The 27,792-nt window shown below is 27.5% G+C and overlaps 1 protein-coding gene and 2 long non-coding RNA genes across 3 annotated transcripts in view; 2 read left to right on the plus strand and 1 right to left on the minus strand.

Annotated features, from left to right (window-relative positions):
- Window positions 1–27,792, minus strand: part of plx (PTB_TBC1D1_like and TBC domain-containing protein plx) — a 72,369-nt gene that overhangs the window by 11,956 nt on the left and 32,621 nt on the right. Inside the window, exons 14-24 of the mRNA XM_080167485.1 lie at window positions 5,442–5,502; window positions 4,700–4,777; window positions 4,168–4,220; window positions 3,574–3,684; window positions 3,243–3,295; window positions 2,791–2,858; window positions 2,281–2,346; window positions 1,888–1,917; window positions 1,246–1,343; window positions 572–612; window positions 127–195 (exon numbers count right to left, since the gene is read on the minus strand). Coding sequence (XP_080023611.1) covers window positions 127–195; window positions 572–612; window positions 1,246–1,343; window positions 1,888–1,917; window positions 2,281–2,346; window positions 2,791–2,858; window positions 3,243–3,295; window positions 3,574–3,684; window positions 4,168–4,220; window positions 4,700–4,777; window positions 5,442–5,502 — 728 coding nt within the window. The remainder of the gene's footprint in view (window positions 1–126; window positions 196–571; window positions 613–1,245; window positions 1,344–1,887; window positions 1,918–2,280; window positions 2,347–2,790; window positions 2,859–3,242; window positions 3,296–3,573; window positions 3,685–4,167; window positions 4,221–4,699; window positions 4,778–5,441; window positions 5,503–27,792) is intronic.
- On the plus strand, window positions 6,410–13,878 carry LOC145324124 (uncharacterized). Its single transcript, XR_013881191.1, has 3 exons — window positions 6,410–6,465; window positions 7,522–7,639; window positions 13,438–13,878. It is a non-coding gene; the product is annotated as an uncharacterized LOC145324124 (long non-coding RNA).
- On the plus strand, window positions 19,203–23,391 carry LOC145324006 (uncharacterized). Its single transcript, XR_013881167.1, has 3 exons — window positions 19,203–19,219; window positions 19,913–20,003; window positions 21,715–23,391. It is a non-coding gene; the product is annotated as an uncharacterized LOC145324006 (long non-coding RNA).

The raw sequence follows: 27,792 nt of genomic DNA on the forward strand, positions 1-27,792 counted from the left end.
AAGTAGCGCACCTGACAAAGCAGCAGTAGGAACTGATGCACTAGCTATTACGCCACAGTCGTGGGTAAAGCAATGATAACCTTAATATTGTACAATAAGATGCGGGAGAAAAAAAACTACTTCTACCTGGCTCTTCTGTATCAAACTTGACATGCCTATCAGTTTCTGTGTGCCCATTTGAAGTTGCAGCTACAGCTAAAAACAAAAACAATCTTTAAACAAAAGTAGAAAAGATATTCAATAAATTACTTTGACTGTCCGTCTGTTAAGCTATGTGGTAAATGTGATTATCCCAGCTGCTACTTAAGATAGGTGATTTGTAGGTGAATGAGCATCCAGTATATAATTTGCTTAGTCCGTCGGTCATGCTTCAAAAGACGTAAATAAAGGTTTAAAGGTAATAAATAATGATTTTTTTTGTGCCTCGCTACTTATTGATATTATCATCCTTGTTATATTTCCACCAACTAGACTATATAGGTTTAAAAAATATGTTCTACAATAAAAACTAATTCATATTTATTATTCGTTCTGAAATTTCTTATTGGTGTAAATGGTTTATGAAGCTGACCTTGTTTTGTTACATCACTTTCACCACTATGACTTCTTTCTCTAATTCATTTAACAAATATTACTTAAAAATCTTTCTTTAAAAAGAGGTCAATATGCAACATGATCAGTTTTCATGAAGACGAACTTAACACATATCAAAATTTTCCCAAGAAGACCACCAATCTGTATCTTTTTATTATCTTAGTAAAAAGAAGAGAAGATCCCTCCTGACTAAATCTACTGAGTGATGTTAAAATGATGATATTATAGACGAGGATTATAATGAAGGGGAATTAATTGCGACAAAAGTCTCTGTGATGTTATCAATGATCTTTTTGCGATGATGTTTGATTGATCTATAACAGCTGAGCTGGATCTTTAAATCATTTTAGTGGTGAGCCAACTTTCCACCAATGAGAGCACAGCATTTTATGAAATGCCTCGCTGTGATTGGCTGAAATTCGGCGCACCCCGATCTGGCTCACCAATAAAATGATTTAAAGATCTAGCTCTGTATTTCAGGGTGAATCAAGATTCTACCACCAAGAAAGGTGAACTAAACTTCTTTATGAATAAACACTATTTAGGAGAAATCTCCCCCAATAAATGGTTTTTCTCAGACCCTTCTTTAAAAATATGAAATGAAAAAACAAAAACAAATTTGAACTTGGAAATGATGAATTGTTAAAATGCCTGTCCCAAATTGGTAGCGAAATTTCCGAGGATAGAAGGTCAGAGATGCTTGACTGTCGCTTCATTATTCCGGTCAGCCCAGCTATAGATCTTCTTGCCTGAAAAATTATAATCTATAATCAAATAATCATGCCAAAAGTTGAATAATAATAGTTATTTATCACATCGTATTATAGAAAGCTTTCCGCGAATATTAAAATGAAAAATTTTAAAATCAAAACCAGTTTGTTAGCCTGGGCTATCAAAACTGGTATTTAATATATGATTTTTATTTTATTATTCGTGAAAAATTGTTTTAATACGATGCTATTTATGATTATGATTTATGAGAGTTTAAACCTTTACAAACATAGTTAATGTGCAATGTGCTTAACGTTTTATTCGTAACAAGTAAAATATTTTTTTAGACAGAAAAATATAGAATTTTTTTCCCTGTCGTGCAACATCTCTTAATGGGCGTTTCGTCGTATTTTCACAGTAGATTTTGATGGGTTATTTTAAGTTAAGGTGATTACCCCGCAGTTAGAAATTTAAGAAAATCTACTATGAAAATACGACAAAACGCCCCTTAAGAGGTGTTGTCACGAAAGGGACTGTACCCGAAATTTTTGTTATATGTACAAAACTTATTTTCACAATTACCTTTCTAGCGGCCTCAGAAACAACATTCTCCTTAATTTAGAACATCATTAAATATATTTGAAAACAAATTAGGCATAAAATATCATTCAATTATTCTAACTATCTTTGATTTCACTTTAACTATTCGTAAAGGTAAGACCTTCTTCATTGAAGGTATGACCGTCTGTAACAGATGGCTCTTATCGCTAATTTATGCATGATTGAAATGTCATATTGATTTCAAACTTAACATGATGATTTAATAGTCAGGTGTGATTTAGAAAACGTAATATAAAATAAGTTAGTACGTACATTATACTGTTTTGAACTTTTTTGAATGAAGATTCTTATGACGATTTTAAGGTGTAATATTCACAATTGTTTCTCCTATAACTGAATAAAAAGAACTAAAACCTGTTGTTGATGATCTGAATGATCCAGAATAGTTGGCCCATGATGAACATGATTCACTTGACGAACCTAAACATAAATGTGTTCTTTAAGATCTCAAGTACGGCTTTGGGAATCTCAACTTTGAATTTTATACTAAAGTATTTGGATGTTTGTCTATCGTGGGCAAATCTAAACTAAATGGTCATGGGGAAGGGGAGAATAACGTTTAGTAATATACAACCCTTCTTTCCTTCAAAGATTTTCTAGATACCAAAGACAGAATTTCACATATAAATAACCAGGAAGGGAGTGGACATTGCACTGTAAATTATACTGGTACCCAAAGTTTTATTACTATGTGTTGGCTTTAAACTTTAGGTACCTTAATTTTGAATGGTTGGTTCAAAACTAGAAGTATCAAATTAAATTTTTATATAACAGAATGGGTAATTTGTTTATCATCATTGGGGAATGGGATGTACCTAAATATATCGTCAATTGTCCCATCCTTTACTCCCTGAAGTGGTTTACCTCACAATTTGCTCTAACCAACATGAACAAAATATTGTTTTGTTCTTCAATTTCAGTCGTCTCAGCACCTAAAATAATTTCAAAATTGTCACTTCTGTCAACACAACTTATTTAAAACTAACAGCCTATTGTCCGATGCATATAAGGAAAGTTTTATTTTTGTTTATTGTTGTGGGGGGGGGGAGGGAGGAAGGTATTTTATTCCAGAGGAAATTTCTCTATGTAGGTTTGAGGTAACAAATTATAACCCTTTTTAAAATGTAATTTTAAAATGATTACTGGAAAAAGAACCATATCGGTACAGCGGTTGTGGAGATCTTAAGCTACAGACACACAAACAGACATGTATCATGTTATTTTTGTTTTGACAATTGTTTAATTAATCAATGAAAAATTGACAGAAATAAAATGAAATTGAAAGAAAAATTGCATGCAAAAATAAAATGATATACCTTGCATTTTCTCTAAAATGTTTCTGCCTTCTTCGCCCAGTTCATCCAACTTTCTAAAATAATCATACAATATTTAAATTCTTATAAGGGGTTGGGTAGAGTTTTCATATAAGAATATATACCATTTGAATCACTATATTTCATCTTTACTATCTGAACTAAAAAGAGGCTCACAAGGACGTGCAATGTTAATGGGGGTGGGAGGAGGTTTTTAGTGTGATACCTACCTAAATATGAAAATGCACAATAATATTCTTTGAGTGAATATTTATGATCGACAACCAAACTTGGAAATTAGAAGTGTTCAAATATATAATATTCAACCTCTAACCTGAGCAAAATAGATTGAGTCTTGACTTTGGAGAGACCATGTATTTCATTCTCTAATCTTGAGAACCAAACCATGGGACACTGCCCACATCTCTGCGCCCCATGCTCCATTCTAATCAATAAAATGGTTGATATTTTACATAGAACTAGCGGCTATGCCTCTAGAGGCCTCTAGGCAAAGTTTGGATAAACGGGAGAGGTGTAGGTCGACAATACATTTTAGTTTTTAAAACAAAAAAAGGTTTTGATAGAGGGGAAATTTTTTCAACAGGCGATTTCTTTTTGGAGGGTGTAGGATATCTCCCTCTAAATAGAAGGATCAATGCAATGTAAAGGAGAACTATATAAAGTTTAGAAAATAGAACATTATAGTTATTTATCGCATCGTATTATAAACATTTTTCCACGGATATAAAATTGACATTGTACAAACTGGTTTTAGTCTTATGATGTAACTTTTATATTCGCAGAAAACTGGATATAATACGATACTATACAAAAAAAAATTCAGTATGGCTGAGATCCAGTTCATATCCACCGGATATTAATTGGTTTCGAAGCCATACTAGAAAATTTGTTCCACAATAAAGCTAACCTGGAATCATCTGTGTTACTGTTGGCATAGGAATGGAATGCTGAAGTCATACCCTGAATAGTAAAGAAGAGGGTAATTTTTTTCCGCGTAATTTCGTAAAGATGCGTGCAAGCTTCCAGTCAAATGCGCTTATTAGGTCAAATTGTTCTTTTATGACCTTTCATATATACATTCGACTGTAAGGTTACATCCAACTTTACGGAAAACACACAAAAAATTACCCAGATTAATTAGGTTTTAAATATTTAATCTAGATAACTACCTGAATCCAGTGTTGGAGACCTTTATCGTCTGCTAGCAAATTGCTACCTGCTCTTTTTTAGCGACTTGGCTTTGTTAATATTTACAACGGCATTGGCCCATATACAAAGATCCAATTGAAAATCGGCACAGGGTCAACGGGGTGGGGACATATAGTTGATAAAGTTTGAGTTAAAGCACCTAATGATCGATTAAAAGATTGCTATAGCATCTTAGAAGAACAGCTAATAACCACGGTCTGTCCGACCTTCAAGTCCACTATCTTATATACCTGTATAATATCTTCAGCAATGCTTTCTTGGCTGCATTGAAATATGTATCCATAATAACCTCGCTTTTCTTCAGTCTCCTAAAATAAAAAATCATATAAATAAATTGGGAATAGTCCCTTTCGTGGCAACGCCCCTTAAGGGGCGATTCGTCGCATTTCTAAATGTTTTTTAATAGGTTATTTTAGGTTAGGTTATATTGTGTTAGGTGATTGCCCCACAGGTTTAGGCAATTGGCCCCGCAGTGTTAGAGCCCCCACGCAGGGGCTAGAAATAGGAGAAAAGCTACTGTAAAAAATACGAAGAATTGCCCCTTAAGGTGCGTTGCCACGAAAGAGACTATACCCAATAAATTTTGTAAAAGGTGTATGCTTAAATATGTATCTAAAAAAGGGCCGATAAATTGACGTACATAAACAATGATGATACACAAATTTACCCCTTTTAAAGAATACAATCAGTGTTCGAAACATTGAAACACTAATATTAATGATCTAACAGATTGTTGAGCTCAATACAGTCCCCAAAGTTGTTGAGCCAACGAATAAGAAAAACTTATTTTTTTATTGGTAACAATTGCTATTATGCATAGTATTTTACAAAAAGATGCTAAAAATAAAGATCACTTTGACATAATAAGCGCATTTGACTAAACTGTAATACAGAACTTTACGGAAAATACTCAAAAAAATATCAAGTTTTCCAATAAACCCGACCACCTCCCAAGGAACAAATTATTTATACCTTACAGATGAATCCAAAGTTAAGCCTGGATTCAATACCAATACTGCAGTGTGAAATCTCTCTAAATTAAAGTAAGATGATAAGAGGGGGAAATACAGCTCGTATATAACCTTCAGAAGGCTACATTGACCCTGGGTTAAAATCTTATTGGTTTATTTCAATACAGGGATAAGGAATAGGAAACCTGGCCATAAATTAGGTCCCGGCCTAGATTCTAAAGGGATATTGCAACTATTACAAATTCCTATCAAACTGGCGGACGCTCCTGTAATAAGTCCGCTAATGATGGTAACAAAATAATTTTCTTCTATATTATATTTCAGTGTAATCTATTTAATGGTTATAATCTAACTCCACAATTACAAAATTTTATAATAATACATCACATTTTACAAGTGTGGCTAATATCTTTAATTTACGTCATAGAGATCATATTTTATTTAATTCAGAACAATTATCTACAATTTTAATACTTAAATTTTATTTAAATATTACTTTTAATTAAAAAGTGTTACAGTCTGCACTCAAAAAGCTAAAAATTTCTTTTAATTAGGTAAAACAAAATTTTAATTAGACTGTTTGATAAAAAAAAATTTTGAATAAACTTGAATATTTGAATGTAAATATAAAAAAATTACTTTTCTAATTGTTTTACTTAAAATTAAAAATTTCAAAATCATACTGTAGTTTTGCTTTATTTAAAGGAAAAAAAAAGAATTTTAGCTTGTATTTAGAACTCAAAATTGTAGAAATTTAAACACATTTTGGAAATATTAATATTAAGATTAATAAGGGATTCATCTGATGGCAGCTGCTGTTTCAGTAATTCTAGTTTGTAGGCACTCCTAGTTGCATGTGTGGTTGCGGATCATCAGCTCCTGATAATTCCAATTATATCCAATGTATACTTTTCTCCATATTCCAGGGAGAGAAGGATTTGCATGTTGTCTCAGCAGATTGGTTAACTTCTCTGCTCTTGTTTGTCGGACTCGTACCCGGAACGACTTGTTGACTCATCAGTCAGGTATAAGTGATTTCCCTTTAATTTGTAATAATAATTCCAAAAGCGATATATATAAAAAAAATTTTAAGTTCTAAATTGCTAATCAAAAGATAAAAAATTTTAATTTGCTTATTCATAATATTCAAAAAATGGAAAAAAATTTCTTCTGTAATTTTACTTTTCAACGAAAAAAATCTTAATTTGCTTATTACTTTTCATAAAATTTTTACTGAAACTTTCTGAGGAGACCTTAACATAGTTTGTAAAAATTTCTTTAATAATAAAATTTTCTATTTTTTATAAAAAGGAAAATAAACCACTACTTTTACATTTAGTCTGCAATGAAAAATTAAATAAGAAATCACTTTACTATCTCTTTATCCTTGTTATTTTTGGCTTCTTTAATTTCAGGTTTTTGTTGTTACTGGTTTCAACCCAATTTCCTATAATGTTTTAATGATTAGTTTTACAGTGGCCAGTGATCTATACACGTCTACTAGAATTTATCATTTTTACTTTCAATATTTATAAAATTATCTTTTAAACTTTCAATAACTTTGTATGGTTATCATAAATCTTCCAAAAGTAATATCTTTTTAATACTTTTTATAAATTATAAGATTATCTTTTAAACTTTCAATAACTTTGCATGGTTATCATAAATCTTTCAAGAAAAGTAATATCTTTTAATATTTTTTATAGATATTTTCTAAAATGAACTGTAGTAACACCGTTTACCTTCAGTTTACCAAACTCATGTCTGTGTTTACTGTGGCGCAGGCATTTAAATTTCTGGTTAATGAACCGGTCAGCGCCATTTCATTCTTGTCAGGGTCTGTTGACCTATCTTTGGATACCTTAAAAGTAAACAGAATTTTATTTTAATGAATTTTTCAACTATTATTTAGTTTACACTTTTAAATTAAATATCTTAAAATTTTCTTTAGGCATTTTCTCGCATAATTTTCCTTTAACCATTTTGTCTTTCTATTTAAATTATCGTACTAAAATTATCATTCTAATATTTCTCCCCAGGATTATCATAAAATTATCTTATCTTTTTTATTTTTTATTTAGGATAAAATACAGTACCTTGATGAGATGGATCTTCCCTCCATTAATTTCTCTGGCGCTGTACTATGGACGTCTTTAATTTTCAGCATCCTGCTGAATCTTTTCTTATTGTGTCTCACAGGTATTATCTAAAATTAATTTATATATGAGTTAGGGTGCTGTGGGATTAAACTGAATACGCCTTTGGTTTCTAGCTGGTCTAACCATAGGTCTATTTTCTTCATTTACAACTATCATTTCTATAATATCTTTTCTTTTCCTTTTTTTGTGACACAATTTAATGCACTTTCTCATAATTCTTTTAAATATACTAAGAACAATATATCCTAGAATCAAATTTGCCATGTATAATGAGATTTGAATATATATATTTTCTGAAGCAAATCTTTCAAAAATTGTTTTATCTTCTGAAAAGTTATTATTAAAATCTTTATTTGTTATAAAAGATTGTTCTGTAATTACCCCGTCTTTCCTAAAAGTACATGTACTTTCACATTTATATTCCCTATTAAACAAAATAATAGTTTGACCTTTTTTAGCTTTTTTAAATTGGCATTTTTCTGTATTTTTTTTTTCTTGCTTACACGGAATATCTATAATTTCATTTAGACAATAGTTTTTATCTTCAATTATTTGTCCTTCACATATTCCCTTATTGTCTATAACATAATTTTTTGCATCTAGAATAAGACATTTTTTATCGAAGCAAAATGGCACTGGGATAACTTTATAAGCAGGAGATATTTTCTTTTTAAAACCAAAAATTGTATTGTTTGATACAACTAAGCTTTTAAAACTTCCCATAATTTTACATTCTGCAAATAATTTTTTATCTAAAACTGCTATTTCTGAATTTTTTAATTTTTCTTCTAGCTCTAAAAGATAATTTATAATTTGAATCAATGTTTCCATAATACTGTGATTTTTTCTTTCATCTTCTAATATTTCCTTTAAACCTTCTATATTAAACTGTTTTTTCTGAGATGAAAAATTATATTTACTTTTCTCAAAATTAGAGATTTTATTGAGGTAATCCTTGAAAGAAATTAATTCAATAACTTCTTCATAGATTTCAGAACTTCCCTTTTTATTATCTATTTTAATTTCACTAATGTCATCTAACATTAAGACTTTTTTAAGTTTATCTTTCATAACTGATATTTGGATACCATCGCTAGTGCATTTATTGGGAGTTGATTGGCATATATCATTATCAACACTCCTTTCGCTAATATTATCATCCCTATTAGTAAGAAAGCTATCATCTAGACTATTTAATTGATAAGATTTAAAGGTTAAATTTAGTAACTGCACCATACTTTTTATCGTTTCAACCATTGATAATATTTTAAGGCTGATGTTAATTTTAACATTACTGTCTTCACCTGTAATTGTATCCAGCTCTTCCAGCTTCCTTTTTTCTTCATCACTTAGGGTGTTGATTAATATGTTGAAGCTGCTCTGTAGTAGTTTATAAATTTCTTCAAGACTTTCATTAAATTTTTCTCCCAAATTATTTGATATATCATTCTTCATAACTGACAGTTGTTGATCTATTTTATTGATTAGTTCATTTAATGTATTTCCAGCTTTTCCATTAGCTTCTAAATTAATTGACACTATCATTTTGCGAATATTATTATAAAAGTGCAAAATGCTTTCTTTATTTGTGTTTTCACTATAGCTATCACTGTCATTTTCATTTTCACTTTGATTAGAATTTTCATTAGTGATACTATTATCACTGTTATCGTTGTCATTATTGTTATTGTTTTCACCATTCTGATTATCAGAATTATTTTCATTAGTGATACTATTATCACTGTTATCGTTGTCATTATTGTTATTGTTTTCACCATTCTGATTATCTGAATTATTATCAAGGTTATCACCATTTTGATCATCTGAATTATTGTCAAGGTTATTACCATTTTGATCATTTGAATTATTGTCAAGGTTATCACCATTTCGATCATTTGAATTATTGTCAAGGTTATTACCATTTTGATTATTTTGATTATTAGAGTTAGTATTTCCTTGGCTATTATTATTATTATCACTGGAGTCAGTATCATGATTACTTTCACCATTTTGATTATCAGAGTCAATATTTCCTTGGTTATTATCATTATTCTCATCCTCTTGGTTATTACCGTTTTTATTATCGTTTTCTTCATTTTCAGGTTGCTCCCCTTCATCGTTGCAATTTTCGTTTTCATTTTCTTCAGGGTAGCTTAACTGTTTTCCTAAAATATTAAGCAAATTAGTTATCTTAATACGTAATTCATTTAGAGAAGATTTATAAATATTTTTTAATTCCATTGGAGTTTTTAGCTGTGTATCTTTCATTAAATTATAGCCAATAATTAACAATAACTCTTTCTTTTTATCATTTACTTGACACATTAAATATCTTCTAAAATTATGAAATTTTATTTTTGCTTGTGTTGTAGTCTGTGCATCAATAACCTGTTGAATCAAAATTTGGCTTTCGTCATATATATCTCTATGATCTGTTTTAATTTTATTTTGTATTTCTATAAACAGATTTTCGATTTCTTCGTCACTTAGTCCATCAATATTATCTACTGATCTTTTTGTCCTTGGAACAGTGCTTAATATATATGTCATTGCGTCTATCAAATTTGTTATATAACATGTATTATCATTCTCCACATTATTATTTGTATCAAAACCCCCAAGTTTTAGTTTGATTTCATTCCATTTGTCAAATACATTTGGTTCCCCTTTTAATATAGACAAAAAGGGATTTTTTTCCAATTGCAACTCTAAAGTTTTAAGTTCCTTTATGCCCAATATCTCTATTTTTATCTTTTCTGGCTTTCTAAAATTATCTTTTAATTTTTCGCTTACCTCAAAGTGGGATGTGCCATATATGATGGTTTCCTCTTCTCCTTTCCTAGTGTTTATAATTGTTACCAAAATTATCAGTAACCATTTTATTACTTTCATTTTGATCTGAAAGCAAAAAAAATTATCGTAGTATTATCTTTATGTTAGAGTATTATACTTTACTTGATCTATTACACTTTATTCTTACAAATACAACAATTTTATCATTTAATATCAAGAATATTTTCGTTTTTAAGACTTTAAATTTTACTATTTTTACTTCGTTTTTTCTAATAATAAGAAAAATCTTATTTTTAAAAAATTTGAACTTACATATTCTTTTATCCAGTGTTATCATATCATACTTAACAAAGTTTTAACTTTAAATAAAATTTAAATTATCTTTTGAAGAAATACGCCAAGTAAACGCTAAAGATATCTTATTTAACTATCTTTTAAAGAAAACGTTAGTTTAACTTTAAATTATCTTTGTTTAAAATTTAAATACTTTCACCAAATATTATCTTCTTATACAATTTCACAAGTAAAAAAATTTTCAAATATTTTACAAGGTTATCATTTTAAATATATCTTTAAATAGAGAACAAGTATTATCTTTTTGAAGATTTAATCTAATTAAGTATCTTCAATATTATCTTTATCAATGTTTTAAAATTATCATAAAGCTTTAGCAATACTTTATCAATATTATCTTTATATACTTTTTTTAAAGATTGGACATTAAAATTATCACGAAACCTTACAATTTGATTCTTAAGTAATAATTTAAATATATCTTTAAATAGGAAACAAGTATTATCTTTTTGAAGACTTAATCTAGTTAAGTATCTTCAATATTATCTTTATAAACCTTATAAATCTTTTTTTTTTTTTTAAATTGGACTTTAATGTTATCATAAAACTTTACAAATACTTTATCAAAAGTTTGATTCTCAAATATAACTAGCAAATTTTAAATATTTTTACTTTTAGAAAATTTTCCAATGTTTTATATTTACTAGTTTAAAACTAACTGGCAATTATGTGTTACTTTTACTATAATATATACACTTATTTACACTTGTGTGTTTTGCCTGTGACGTCATTCAATTTTTTCCTTCCTCCATTTCTTCATCCATATCATTTTTTCCTTCCTCCATTTCTTCATCCATATCATCACTTCTAATGGTAAATGTTTCCATATCAAGGATTTTATTTTGTTCTAATTTCTTGGTTAATTGACTTACTTCTTGTTCTTTTGTTGTCATGTCAGAACGCATTTCTATCAAATGGTCTTGGCTTCGCCTGTAGTCTTCGCGTAAGTCCTCCCATCTTTTTTCATTTTCCATTTTTTCTTTCTTTACTCTTTCCAATTCTTCAAGCGTTGCATTTAGTCTGTCTGTCAAATTACCATTTTTCCAAGTTAATTCTTGGACTTCTTTCTCAAGGGAATCATTTGTGGTCATTTCTGTTGTCATTTTAGTTTGATTTTTTTGTATCTCTTGACAATGTTTGACAATATCTTCCAGCAGTCCAAAGTTAGATTGGCACTTGTTATTGATGTTCTGTAGATGTCTTATCTTCTCCTTCTCAAAGTCACTTTCAACTTTTTTGTCATCTTTAGCAATTTCAGCTTTTTCTTTTTCTATTTTCTCCTGTACAATTTTGATTCTTTTTGCTTTGTCGTCTTCATATTCTTTCTCACTTTCTTCTTTTTGAAGGTTAAATTTATGTTCTTGCTCTTTCATTTCCTTCTGTGCTTTTTTACATTTAATTTCCAGCAGTATCTTTGTTTCTTGATCATCTTCTTTCAATATTTCATTTTGAAGGTTTTTTATTTTTATTTCCAAGGTTGAAATGTACTTTCGTAGCTGCTTTACATTTTCTGGCAGCTCGTAGCTTCTATTTTCAATCCTCTTGAGTTTGTTGGTCAGTTCAGTTAGATTCCTATTCTTTTGAGTTTTCTTTAACTCTTCCAATTCAAGTTCCGCTTGTGTTTTTTTATTTTTTACAAGAGCAACTTTATTCTCATGATATTTCATTCTTAGATCACTTCTTTCAGTTGCAGGTTTGAACTCTTTCTTATCTTCCTCAGTATTATTTGTTGGACCAAATATCTTTTCATTATATTCCAATTTCCTTTGTCTAACAAATAGATCATCACAATTGTTCAACAGAATGGTCAGAGCAGTGATGAAATGACCGGCTTCCATGTACTCCACAACACACCTGGCTTGGAAGTAATACTTTTGGGTGTTTTCAAGGTTGTAAACAAAGAAGATAGGTATTTCTTGCTTGTTGGTATTCCTGGCTTTTAGATTGTTCACATATTGGGTATATGTGTTTGTGTTTTCATTCAGATTGTTTCTACGCAGCACAGACATTACAATTGAGCTTCTGATGTGGCTCATATACTCAATATTTATCTGTTTTCCTACATGTCTTAGATATTCCTTTACCCCTTCTATTAGTTGGAACAAATTTTTATCGCGCAGGTGGATATCTTCCATGGAGTTGCCAGGAAAACTCATGATCAGGATGGTTGGTGGTTCTTCAAAATTCACATTTGACATTATCATTTCACTCATCTTTCCAATGTACATCTCTAGATTTTTATCATAACTATCACTGCTAAAGCATGAAAAAATGTCAATATCCATTATTACAAACTTTGTCTTTCTTGAGTCATTTTCATTGAGTTCCTTAACTATCATTTCCATTACTTTCTTATCCATACTTTTCCATTCCTTTTCAGATACTTTTTTGTCAAAGATTTGTGTTTGTTGTCCTAGCATTGTTTTTATTTCCACATTTTTTGGTGACAGGAATATCTTGGCAGCGCCCAGAACATTTTTTATTTCACCATGTGTATAACCAGTTTTCTTTGGCTTTACAGCAATTTCTTCGATGGAGTTATCACTTGATGATTCTCTATTATCGTTTTTAGATCTTTTCTTTTCGTATGGCTTATCCCTCATTCCTTGGTTGTATCGTTTAACGCCTCTATCCTCATCTCTGGACTGACTTCCGTTCCTAAAAAAATATAATAATTTTAATTATTTTTAGGTTTGCTATTCAAGAGACTTTTGATGAACAAGAAGCAGTTTAAGGTTTTAAAAGAAGTACAAATGGATCTTTCCCAACTTTCAACAAATTTGAATCATGATGTATCCACCCCTGTACCTTCCATTATTATATCTTCCCCTGACAATAACATTTTACACATCTAATTTTTCCAACAAATTTTCCACTTAATTTTTAGCAATAATTATTTTTAAGACTTTTTAAATCCATAAATACATTTTTATTATTTTATAATTTTAATTTATCATTTTTCAATTTTATCTTTTAATTATAATATCCCCAAACTTTCAATTTACTTTTATCCTCACAACATCTTAAAATTTAAGTTTAACTATATATATATAAAATATCTTTGTCATAAAATTTTCGCTTTTTATCTTTCTAATTACAACATATAAACTACGTATATTTTTAATTTCAGAATTTTTGCACGTCAACAGAAAAATGTATCAAGTAGTATCAAGTAGTATCATCTTACTTAATTCAGGTATTTTAGTTGAAAGTTTACTTTACTTGTGAAATGTTTAACATTTCTCGTAACAATATCTGTGAAATGGCCTGCGGCCCGCAGCTACAAGTTTATAAAAGTGAAATGTTAGAAGAATTAACTGTGTCCACTATTGATGTTAATTTAGTCCAAGAGAATATACAAGAATTTATGTATAGTATGATGTAAGTTATCATAATAAAATTTTAAGCTAAGCATTTAGAAAATTTTGTTGATTATCATTGGAAAAATTTAAATCTAAGCGTTTAAAAAATTTTGTAGATTATCATTGGAAGACTTAATCTAAGCATTTAGAAAATTTTGTAGATTATCATTGGAAAATTTAAATCTAAGCATCTAGAAAATTTTGTGGATTATCATTGGAAAATTTAAATCTAAGCATCTAGAAAATTTTGTAGATTATCATTGGAAAACTTAACCTAAGTATCTAGAAAATTTTGTGGATTATCATTGGAAAATTTAAATCTAAGCATCTAGAAAATCTTGTAGATTATCGTTTGAAAATTTAAATCTAAACATTTAGAAAATTTTGTAGATCATCATTGGAAAATTTTCCCCTTAATATAGCATTATGTAAATTATAAACTTTTACTCATACTAATCCAATTCATTATCTTAGTTTAATCAAAATTTTATCTTAAAGAATTAAAAAAGAATTTTTATAAGTGATATATCTTTGTTTAGGGTCAACTACACCTTACAGCAGCCCCTCATTATCGACGACGCTCTCGCTAAGTTTTGGGAGAAGAACCCATTACTATCTCAGCACAAGATTCAGTTGGGTCTTATAAACTTACTGAATACGGATGTGAGTTATCATTCATACTAATTTATCTTATTTTCCTATCTAGTTTTAAGTATCAATTTTAATTATCTTTCATTAAAGTTACTTTCATAAATTATGGTATGGCATTAATTAGCTGACAAAAATTTTGAGAAAAAGTTCAATGAGTATTTTATAATCACAGGAGATTTGAGTATTAACATTTCTTTTTTGAGCATTTAATTATAAATATCACTGAAAATTGAGAATTTTTTAATACCATAAGCGTAAGAATATTTTTAATACAATGTGTGAAATTAAATTCTGAAGAAAAATTTTCTTTCTAGGATGGAACACTTATCTCAACTTTGTGCACGCAGCTATTGGGTATAAACGTAGCTATTCTTCGCTACCTACTTGTCTGTTATTCCTTTGTTATGGTTTTGCAGGTAACTTTACATGAACCCCATATAAAATTACCCCTTTTAAAATGAGTTTACCATTATTACTTTCCATTTTAAAAGTGTTATTACCCTTGACTTAATAAGGGTAATCTTTTTAAAGTTACTTTTAACATATACTTCATAACTCTAAAAAGCTTCGAATTAATGTTACCGTAAATTAATTAATTCAAAGAAAATTTGCTATGGTTAATAAAGACATTTCTGAACGTTTACCATTTTAATTTGTTCTTTTGAGGGATATCTTTTATTATAGTTTACTAGATTTTACTCACTTCTCTAGTTTCCTAGCCCATAGACTTTTTTTGTTTAGGTTATCGTTCCACTAGTCTATCTGGTGACTTTCTTTAGGTGGATACACAAAACTTTGAAAGATTACTGCAACAGAAAGCGTGCTACAGAAAAAAAACCCATCTACTGAAGAAGAATTTAAGTAATAATTTTTTACCTATCATATCTTTTCCTTTCTCTATCTCTTCCTTGATCCATTTTCTTCTCTGAAATTTCACATTACTTTATATTATAATTTTAATTTATTTCACATTTCAAAATAAATTAAACCAAGAATTCTTGTTTACTATAACTGAGATTATTCACTTTTTTTAATTTGAGATATGTTTGCTGTAAGAGTATTTTTAATGAACTAATGTCACACCAGCTACTTTACTTTGGGTTGACAATTTTTTGTCCAGTTCTAAAAGATGTTTTATAAAAGAACAGTCTTATGTTTGTTTAAAAAGATGTTCTATTTAAAAGAACCGTCTTATCTTTGTTTTTCTAAAGGTTTTTCCGTTATTTATTATTTCAATTTTAAACAGATTTTTATATTTCTTTTGCTATTTTTTGTTAATAATCCATTTAATAATTTTTTTAACAATATTCATTTTATTTTGATATATCAACCGACCGAGTGTCCCTTTTTAAAGCATAATTTGTAAAAGGACAGTCTCTTTTTTCTTTTGACTTTCTAGCTTATTTTTAACTTTATTTCAACAAATTTTTATCACCTAAGTTATCTTTTATCATTTTTCATAAGCCACATTATCTTTTATGAAGAATAATTTACAAGTCTTTCATTTTTATAACCTAAGTTATTTTTTATTATATTCCATAAATCACATTATTTTTTATGAAAAATAATTTACAAGTCTTTCATTTTTATAACCTAAGTTATTTTTTATCATGTTTCATAAACCACATTATCTTACTTATAAATTTTCCTTTATAAGTGTCCCTTTAAAAAGTTAGTCTATAAAAGGACATTCTTTTATTTAATGTTTTCTTAAATAATCATTTTAATATGTCACCCCTGTTAAAATGAATAATTTAGTTGGGGGGGGTGTTTTTGGTTTTATTTATTTGGTATTTATAATTTTCTATCTTTAAATTTTTCCATTATGTTAGGGGGGGGGGGGGGTGTTTTTTGGTTTTCGTGGTGTTATGTGTGTAAAGTTTGACCTTTTATTTTTATATCTTTTTCTAACATCTGTTTTAATTCAAAGTAAATCATTTTGCACTTTTATTTTACTAAAAGAGTGTCCTTTTCTTTAATTAGAGACCCCACTTTAATTTTACCTGACCCTATTTTATTTATAATGTATAGGACACTTCATTTCTTAAATATTTTTTCCTTCTAACCAATTTTATTGTTTTCATGAATAATTTTCGGTTTTATTTCACTTTTATAAAAGCTCATTTTTAATATCATTTTAAACACAAAACCTACTCTATGGTTCTTTATGTACAATTTTTAATTTTTTAGAAGAAATGATTGTCTCATTTTTAATATCATTTTAAACACAAAACCTACTCTATGGTTCTTTATGTACAATTTTTAATTTTTTAGAAGAAATGATTGTCTTTTTAATTACCACATAATTGTTTGTATATCTTTTTTAGCCATACATTTTAGGTTCAAATTTTAGACTATTTTTATATTAGACTATTCAAATAATCAGCAAATATCTCCTATTTCAAAACTATAATTGGTAACTTTACACATTTAAAATATAATTTTTGTTTAATTAATCATTTTTATTTTTATATGACCTCAAAACTTTTTTAAATTTTTATGAATCATATATCTTTTAATTGTTTATTTTATCATTTTAATTTTTATATGACCTCAAAACTTTTCAAATTTTTATGAATCATATACCTTTTCAAGTGTTTTTATTAAACATTTTATCAACTAGCGTACATTTTTTATTTAATTACCCCTAATTACTATTAGGTCTATTTTACAGGTGTCCTTTTTTTATGGTCTGATGATTATCATTTTAAAGCATTAACACGCAATTATACGTACGTTCAATTTCCTAATTTTTCCCACAAGTGTTCTTTTTTCCTGTTTTAATACCTTTTTTAATTATCATACATTCAATTTTTTGCCTTTTAATTTATTATTTTATTTATTTAATTATCATAAAAATTATCTTTTTTAGAAACTTTCATTATTTTTTCCACATATTCAGCTATTTTAATATGGAAATCGATTTTATTTTTTACTTGAAATTTAAATGGCTTGTTATAGTGTTTCATCCAAAGCTTCTAAATATGGTTCTTCTTGAATATCCGACAGATTATCTTTTTCATCTTTTTGTATAAAAATTTCTTCATCTGATTCACTTTCTATATTGTCAAATTTTTCTTCTGTTTCTTTAATTTTCGCTTTTATTCTTGATCTTTTTGATTCCATATTAGGTATATCAAAAATAGTGCTTAAATTACTTAAATTAATGCCTCCAAACATCTCAGCGATATAATTTGGAAGGTTTAATTCTGCAATTTTTTCAAAATTAATTAACTTTACATCCGCTATATGCCTAGTTATAATTTGATTACTTACTGTTGATTCTAATAGTAAAACATATTTTTTTGTTTTTATAACTTTATACAGAATAGTTCCAAAAATTGGTCTATATTTTGCACCATAACCACTGTCATTTAACTTAATAATGACATAGTCATTTATTTTAAATTTGTGGTCAAATCTATTCTTGTTTTTCTTTAATATTATCTTCTGTTTTTCTTTAATAATTCTATTTCTACATTCTTTTACCATATTTAAAAATTCTTTATGGTAACTTTTTAATTTTTCTTCTAGTTCAGAATTTACTTTAAGTTTATAATCAAACAAATATTCGCCTGGCTGTCTTATATTACCATCCAAGTTTTTTACTGATAAAAACATAATGTTGTATGGGGTTAACTTACTGTTTCCATAAGGTGTATGATTCAGCATATATGCTATTATAGAGATAATATGATGGACGTCCAAGTATTTTTTATTTTCTCTAACTACCCGTAAAAGATAGTTAATTCTTTTCACCGCTATCTCCACAAAGCCCCTAACTTTAGATTTTAAAGCAGAGCTCTCCACTATTTTTATATTTAAATTTGATAAATATGTCTTTATTAGTTTAGATTTAAATAGCTGGGCATTATCACTTACTAAATACATAGGTAAATCATAAGTACAGAAATGATTTGTGAGACAATTTCTTATAGCATAATCTTTCTTTTCATTCAATACATATAATGAAATATAATTACTGTACACGCATTTAATTACTAAAATTGCGCTGGGTAATTTTGTTTTCTTTTTTAAATGGCTTTCTATTGTTGGAAACTCCAACAAATCCATATAGATAGTTTCATTAGGACGTTTACTGTTAATAAAAGATGTGGACCCCTCTTTATATTTATGCACTAATTGTTTGTTTGTTAAACAACCCATACAGGAATTTGTCAAATTTTCACATATCATATTAGCATATTTTTTATTATTTACATAATAATTATCAAATATGTAATTTTTTAATTTATTTTTACCAATATGACCTAAGGAATAATGAAATAGGCATATAAAAGGTAAAATTAGTTTTGTTGGTAACAAAATTTTCTTATCTATGAATTTCAACTCCATAGGATTTTGATTAGGACAATTTTTCTCTTGTAACTGTAGATTTACAAAGTCTTTAGTGTTCATAATGTTATTTAATTTATTAATAATATGTCTTCCTGGATCCGGCAATTTTAAAGCTTCTTGAATGTTTTTTATTACTTCTTTTGATGGATAATTATCTTTTTTCCTTATCATTCGCTTTAAAGGTTTATCATAAGATTTTTCTTTTATCCTAGAATTTTGTTCCAATGATACTATTTCTAACATTTCATCTTTATACACTGGTTTAAATGTTTCATTAAATCCAGTATTTTCATTTTCTCCGGTTAATCTTGAAAAAATGTCAGCAAGATTTTCTTTATCTGTGCAATGAATAAAATAGATATTATCGTTGCTGTACCAAGATGTGATTCTAGAACTTAAGTTATCTAATTTTGTAGTTTTCTTTATAAGTTTACTATTATTTAAGACTGCGGTAATTACATTACTGTCTATCAGAATATAAGTGGGTCTGTTAATAATATATGGTTCAAAATGCATTAAACACAAATATAATGCCCACATTTCTAAAAAAGCAATTCCTAGCTTTTCAGTACCTTTTGGTACTGCTTTGGAAAAATACCCCAAAATTTTTATAAACTTTTTGTTTTGCTCGTAGGTGTTTTCTTTTATTATTTTTAAGAAGTACGTTTTTAATTCAATTTTTTTCATAAGATCTGGAGAAAAATTTATTGTAGTTATTTTGAACCGTTCTGATTTGATTACTTTTATACCATAGTATAAGTTTTCTTCACAATTATACATTATTAATATTTCAGAAAGCTGGGAACCCACATTGAGACCAAGGTTATGGGTGTTGTTAAACATATGGATTCGGACATCCAGGAGATTCGCAAAACCTGCCAAGAGGTATGTAAATTCATCTAATTTTTCTTCCATGTATTTTTATCTATCTCTGTGTATGACTTACAAAATAAATTATCTTCAAGCCGTTTTAATGCCATTTTTTCAGTTTCATTTTCCCGTATTGGAAAAAACCCTTCAAAATCTGTCAATTGACAGTAAATAAAAGCTAAATTCATAAAAGCTTGTATATCATTTGTAATTTGTGTTTTGTAGTTTAGAATTTTTGCTGTTTCAAATAAAGTTTCCACAAAATTATCTTTACATGTTAGTATTTGGAGATCTTCCCCTTCTTTTAAAAACTTCTTTTTATTTTCTGGTGTGAACTCAAAACTTTTTATTTTGTGTACCAAATCTTTACAGGCTTCATTCATATTTAAATTTAATAACACCCCTCCTGTAGAATAGAAACTACTATCACTAAACAAAATATTTACACTATTAGATTCTACAGTGTCTATTGATTGAATTTCTGTGTTAAGCTTTTCTTTAATTATATCAAAGTTTTTCTTTAATTCATCATCAAAGGTAAATGGTGACAGTTTTTTGTATAATTTATTTAATGCTTCATGTATTTTTAGACTAAATATATTTCTATAATAGTTCAATTTTCCCAAAAACACTTGTAGTTTCTTTAATGAGTCAGGATATGTCATTTCTGTAATAGTTTTTATCTTTTTATCAGGTATACAAAATTTTCTGTTTTTAATTTTATATCCAAGCAGCTCTATTTCACCGTTGTCAATATCAATACAAGTATTAGCCTTTTCTGGGGACACCTTTACCCCAATTTTCTTTAATCTCTTGAGAACATTTTTTACTTTACAGACATGATCCTCTAAATTACCATCTGAGAAAATTATAATATCGTCTATAAAGACAATTATGTCTTTTATGTAGCTAAATTTTCCATTTTCATTTAAATGTAAATATTTTAAAAAGGTTTGCACAATAAAAGCAGGAACACAATTTAACCCAGTTATAGCTGTATTAAATCTATATACTCCCTGGGGAAGTATAACATTAAATAGCCCCGTTTCTTTTGCCCTCTCTGAAAGTGGGATACTATAGTAGCATTTTTTCAAATCAAAAGATGACACATATTTAGATTTTGTTATCATTTTATTTAATAATTGTTTATAGTCTGGTAGCGTAGCAGCTTTAGATTGCTTAATACTTAAATTTGCATTTCTCATATCTGCTATTATCCTTGTTAAACCAGTACCATCATTTCTAGTTTTTACAGTAAATATAGGTGCTCCAAAACTTTGATGTGGTGGCGCTACTTCAATTAAATTATTTTTTAATAATAAGTTAAAAAAATTGGTTACATGGTTTTGATCTTCAGGTGTCAAATTGTATGGTTTAGTATTTTTTACCATTTCATTTTTTGTTTCTACATCTAATTTAGGTATATCATCAGATAATCTCCCACAATCAAATGTATGTCTTGAATAAATTGATTCATTATACAAATATTCTGCTATTTGATAATTACCATCAGCATTTCCAGTTTTCATTAAAGCTGCTATTTCTTCCACCGTTAAATTCTTTATTTCTAATAATTTTGTTATGTCCACACCACTAGAGTGGTCAACTTTTTCTTTAAAAGCCTCTATAAATTCATTTTTACTATTAGAGTGGCTTATTTCATCTATCTCTTTTTTATCTTTAATTATCTTTTCTTTCATTGATTTTACAATTTTCTTTATTTTAGACCATGAAGTTTGTTGTAATGGAGAGTCAAAATCAGGAGAATCGTCGCCGATATGGTCCTTCGCACTCTCAGGATGATCCAGATTCTGCATTAAAAAGGCCCCTGTTAAGCCACACTGCACAGGTATATTTAATCTATTTTTTACTCTACATATAATTTTATCTTCTACTATTTTATCTTTTTCTATATGCACAGGCAAGTTTACATTATTTTTAATTACATAATCTTTCATTGGTTCACCATTTATAATTTTTCCCACAAGATATTTTTCTTCTCTAGGTTTAAACTGTAATTTTTGTCCAAAAAATAAGCTGGGTGTTCCTTTCATTGAAAATTCTAATTTTACAGTTTTATTTTCTTTATCGTATTGTAGTAGACCTCCAACTTTTTTGAAAAATTGTCTTCCCAGTATAAAAAAGTTATCAATATTATCTGATATTCGAATTGTTAAATTAATATTTCCATAACCTGGTAAGTTAAATGGTATTTTATATACTCCTATCACATTTATTGGATTATTATTTTCTATTCCAGTCAAAGAAATGTTATTTGGACCAGTGTAATATTTTTCATAGTCAGGGATATAACTCTGAATAAAATCCTTGGAAACAATGTTATGTTCGCTACCTGTGTCTAGCTCAAATATTATCTTGGTATCTTCATAAAATATTGGGAAACAGAATTCTTTTGTTTTATCTATTTTTATTAATTTTGTTTTAAATTTCACTTTATTCATTGAATATTTCCGTTTATCTTTTTTATTCTTATGATATCTTATCTTTTTGTACTTTATTTTCTTTTTCATGGTTTTATAATTATTTCTTTTATTTTTCAACCAATTCCATATTAATAGTATCCAATTTATACTCTTTTTGGTACAGATATATGAAATCCAAAAGGTTCCTAGATTTAAGACAATATCTATCCTTTTTTCCATGGTACTTATCATAAATACCGCTATCATAATTATCCACATAATTATACTTGGGCTTTCAATATTTTCAACAAATTTTTTATGTTTTTTCATAATTTCCATTTCTTTTAAATAATTTACAGTATTTTCTGACTTAATTTTGATATCTTGAACCCATTTATACCTCTTGGTTTTATTTATAATGGTTTTTCCCCATTGTTTTAATTTATTATCCTTAAATACTTTATTTTGTAATTCAGGTCTACTCGGAATATGAAGGCTTAACTCCCAAGTAATCCAACTATTGGCTGGAAAAATTTCCTTCTCCTTCAAATTACACGTATCTGTTTTTAATTAATCTATTTTTTTCATTATTTCTACATCTTTTACAGAGAAAGTAATGTTACTATAACTCTTTAATTTTCTTTTTATTGAATTCATATCTCTTTCTAAATATTTCCTTATTTGAATAATGAAAGTATCTTTAATTTTATTAGTTTTATTTAGCTTTATATAGAAAACATTATGGTTTATATACCAATTTTTTGATGGTTTAATTATCTTATATTCTTTTTTAACAATTTTCGCTTCTATGCTTTTTGACACATTGCTGCTTGTTATTTTATTTTCATGCATTGTTACATAATTTCTAACAATATTGTACTTTTTATTTGTTTGAATAATTTCTTTGCTACAAATATTCATATTAAATTTTTCATTGTTTGATTTTGAACATTTATGATTAAAATATACATTTGAATCTATTTTTCTTTTTCTATTTATTAAATTGATACAGGATACTTTATTATTATCTTTCTTGATTGTACTTTCATCGCAAACAGGTTCTATTTTTATCCATTTTATTTTTTCCATTGGATAATCATTTATTTTATTCAACACTAATGGATGGTTTTGTCCTTGTTTATCATTTTTAATTTTTATTAAATTTAAATATTCTAAAGATTTTAATTCATTTTCATAATTTTTACATTGATAACACCTGTACTTTAAATTAAAAAGGTTCAAATACCCTATTAATTTACTTAAACACTTGTGCATCATTTCATTTTTTATCATATTAATATATAATTCATAATTAGCATAATTTTGGCCTAATTTTTTATAATTATCGTCATTTACTTTTCCAACTATAAGTTTTTCTGAAAAACAACCATTTTTTAGCTCTAATTTATTTTTTGAGTCATTTTTATCATTAATTAATTTTTCAACTTTTTTATACCATTTTTCATTGAATTTATCTTTTATTGGTTGTTTTTTATTTTCTCTAAAAAATTGACCTTTAGGCATTCTTCTGGGGTATGGTGGTATTCATATTTTTCTGCCGCTTCACACCTTTCACATGGTTTAGAAACCAATAGTTTCTTAAATATTTCGCAGTTACTATCCTTATGTTGGCCCTTACATTTAAGACAATTTCTAATTTTTAGTTTTTGCTGATTTTTTTGTCTTTTATTTTCATCTGGATTAAATATACACTCATCTTGAGTATGATAGTTTTTCTTACATATTTTACATTTTTTAAATGGCCTAGGCTCATTTTTTACTTTTAAAACGTTGGAATCTTCATCTTCTTCATCACTACTTGCAGTAAGATACTCCTCCTCCATTTCATAATTTATTTCCGTAGTATTATCATCCTCTAACTCATTCTCATCTATCCTTTTTATTGGAACTTTCTTTGTCATTGTAGTTTTGTTAACAAATCTGAGATATTTATTTATTTGGTCCCTATTAAGCAATATGAAATCATGGAGTGTTTCACTATTAAGATTTCTACCTAATTTAGCTTCTTCTATTCTCAAAATAGATAATAATTGAGTTGGTAGATATTTCATCATTTGAGAATGTATTCTTCTTTCTTTCTCACTAGCAGACATAACATTAGGAGGTAAATTATTTATTTTTCTTCTATACTCATCATAAATATCCTCTATATTTCTTTTGGATGTTTTAAATGTTTCAAGCATATAATCAATGTTATGGTTTGCTATACGTCCGTTGTTAACAATGTCACTGACAATGTTAAGATAATCTTTGGTAGTCAATTTTGCTGGGTTTATATTTTTGCATTCAATTCTATCTTTGGTATCCCTTGGGAGAGAATTGTGGAAAACCGCATTGAATTCGAATTGTGAAAAGCTATCAAAGTCGAATTCACCGAACTGGTCGATGTAATCGATCAGTCCTACATTTTTCAGTGAGAGGAGTTGATTTTTTATAATTTTTAATTTATCACTAACTTTCTCAACATTGTAATATCTTAGACTTGTATCTATAAATTTGGGTGTGAAATCATCACAATTATAATACTTTGATGAATTATATTTATTTTCCAATGTTTGTATTTTACCAATTTTTGATAATTGTTTAATAACATTTTGTTTCATTTTTTGTTTTTCTGCTTGATTTGATACTAAGTATTCCTCTAATAGTTCTACAGCCTCTGCTGCATGGGTCAACGAGAGTCCCGCAGGGCTAGAATCCCTGTTTTCCGCAGATCTATATACTGTTTTAGCTTCAAATTTTTCACCTCTAGCTGGTTTTCGTTTTAAATATTTTATTTCCATATTTAGATTATCAATTTTCTTTTGCAAATCATCCATATACTTTTTATTTAGATAAGAATCTCTATTTTCTTGAAAATTATCTTTTCTGGATTGTCTAGAATTTCTTTCATTTCTTTCAAAATATCTTTCATTTTTTGGATATCTTTGTTCTTGTCTATAATTAAAACCTCTAAATTCACCCCACTGATTTTGATGTTGATTATTATCATTTGTGTTAAAATTTTCTCTATCAAAATTAAATTGATTAAAATTATCTTTATGTTGATTAAAATTGCTTCTTTCAAAGTTCATTTCTCTATCCCTTTCATCCCTGAGATTTCCAAGTGAAATATCATCAGTAAGTTCTGTAAAATTTGTCACATAACTTTCTGCTTCTCTGTTGCGCAATAAATCCATTGTTTCTGTATTGAAATCTACATGGTTTTCACGTACACCCTTATAATCTTCTCCATTTGAATTTTCCAAGTTATCTTTATACTTTTGTAGTCTTTCTAAATATTTTTCCTTATTTTTAATAAACCAATTACTAAACTTTCTTCGTCTGGCACCAGCAAAGTAAGGATCATTTTGTTGTTCTGTGTCCGACATCTTTGATTTTCTTTACCTTTATGTTTTAAGGAAAATGTTTTTTACAGTGTATTATAAAATAAATTTTGGTTACCGTTGAAAGTTTTTATTTTGATTAATACCTTCTTTATTTTTAGCTTACCAAATTATAATTCAGGAACAATTTTCTTGGTGGAGACTATCTTTATTTTAGATTTTAATGAAATCTGAACAGGAACAATGTTTTGATGACTTTCCAGATAAATCAGGTAGAGTTATTTTTCAAAATTATCTTTACCAACAAGTAGAATTATCTTTTAAAATTATCTTTACCTAAAATATTTCACAATGTTTGTTTGAACTTAATTCTTATAATAGTTATAGAACCAAGAGTAATTTGACAGCTTCGAATTTTTTCAATCCAATTTTGCCCTCTAATTTCAGAACATAGAATTCTTAATTTCCATAAACCAAGAATATTTAAGCAAAATTTTATCATTTAATTACTTCAACAATAATTGCTTAAATTATAATTTTATTAGCTTTATAAATTGAACTTTTCTTTTGTGTTCAATATACAAAACTTTTATTTTACCTTTTTTAATTATCTTTATATTTAGTTTTATAATTTAGACTTTTCTTTTGTGTCCAAAGTACAAAACTATAATATTATTTTCTTAACAATTTTAAAATGTTAGGTAATTAAAAAATTTTCAACTTCCCAACTTTTTTATGTCATATAATGAAATGATATAATTACAGTGTATGTCCGGTGTACACACTTGTGTTTTAAATATTTACACTTTCATACAACAATTTTCATGAAATTTTCAATATTTTTATATTTTGATGACGTATATTTTTTAAAACTTTATTCCGAATCAGAATGATAGATATTATCAATTTGACTGTTTCCAATTATTATCGTTCCACCTAAATATCTTCTAAACTCAGGAAACCTGTCTAAAGTTCTATTTATTCCAAAATGACTAAATGTGAAAGGACCTGCTATTTCTTGATCTACTTCTTGTCTATTGTATGATGAATTATTATCCAGATTCTCCGCTGTACCTCTATCTCCTATACCTATATTATCTTGTCTTATTAAATTATATCTATCTTGAATTAATCTTTTAACTGCATAATATAGAGTTTTCAAATTTTCCCCAATTTTAAATGAGAAATTTGCTTCATAAACATAAAAATTATTATCTTGATTTATTGATTGATTAAAAGTTTTCTTTTTTACATCAAATTTAATAATAACTAGTTCAAAAATGTTGATTATCAACCTTAGAACGTAATGGAGCATAAATTTAATTTTTGTTGCCCCCTATTTTTAGTAGACAAACTTTATTTTTACTATCTTTTAGTCCTTATCAGACCAAATTATCTTTTTTGTATTTCTACCGTAACTAAATTTTATCTTTTTGCCTCTATTTTTAGTAGACAAAACTTTATTTGTACTATCTTTTTGCCTTTATCAGACAATATTATCGTTTAAAAAAAAGGGAATTAGATTTTATTCACAAATTTTATTCACAATCAATTAGATATCTTTTGAAATTATAACTTAGATTTACTTTAATTAAAAGTTACCATTCATCCGACTAAAAAATTTTGAAAAAAAAACAAAAATTTACCAAGTCCAAAAGAAATTTTCCTTGATTCTTGACCGATGGGGTTGCCAATCTGTAATAAGTCCGCTAATGATGGTAACAAAATAATTTTCTTCTATATTATATTTCAGTGTAATCTATTTAATGGTTATAATCTAACTCCACAATTACAAAATTTTATAATAATACATCACATTTTACAAGTGTGGCTAATATCTTTTATTTACGTCATAGAGATCATATTTTATTTAATTCAGAACAATTATCTACAATTTTAATACTTAAATTTTATTTAAATATTACTTTTAATTAAAAAGTGTTACACTCCCAAGTAGCTATCGCTCTAAACCAATAAGAATCGGCCTGTTTTGTATCAACCAATCACCAATTGGCGGAAATTTTAGAAGCAGAC

The sequence above is a fragment of the Acartia tonsa genome, chromosome 7 (assembly GCF_053477335.1).
Source record: "Acartia tonsa isolate MP-2025a chromosome 7, ASM5347733v1, whole genome shotgun sequence".
In the NCBI taxonomy this organism is placed as follows: domain Eukaryota; kingdom Metazoa; phylum Arthropoda; class Copepoda; order Calanoida; family Acartiidae; genus Acartia; species Acartia tonsa.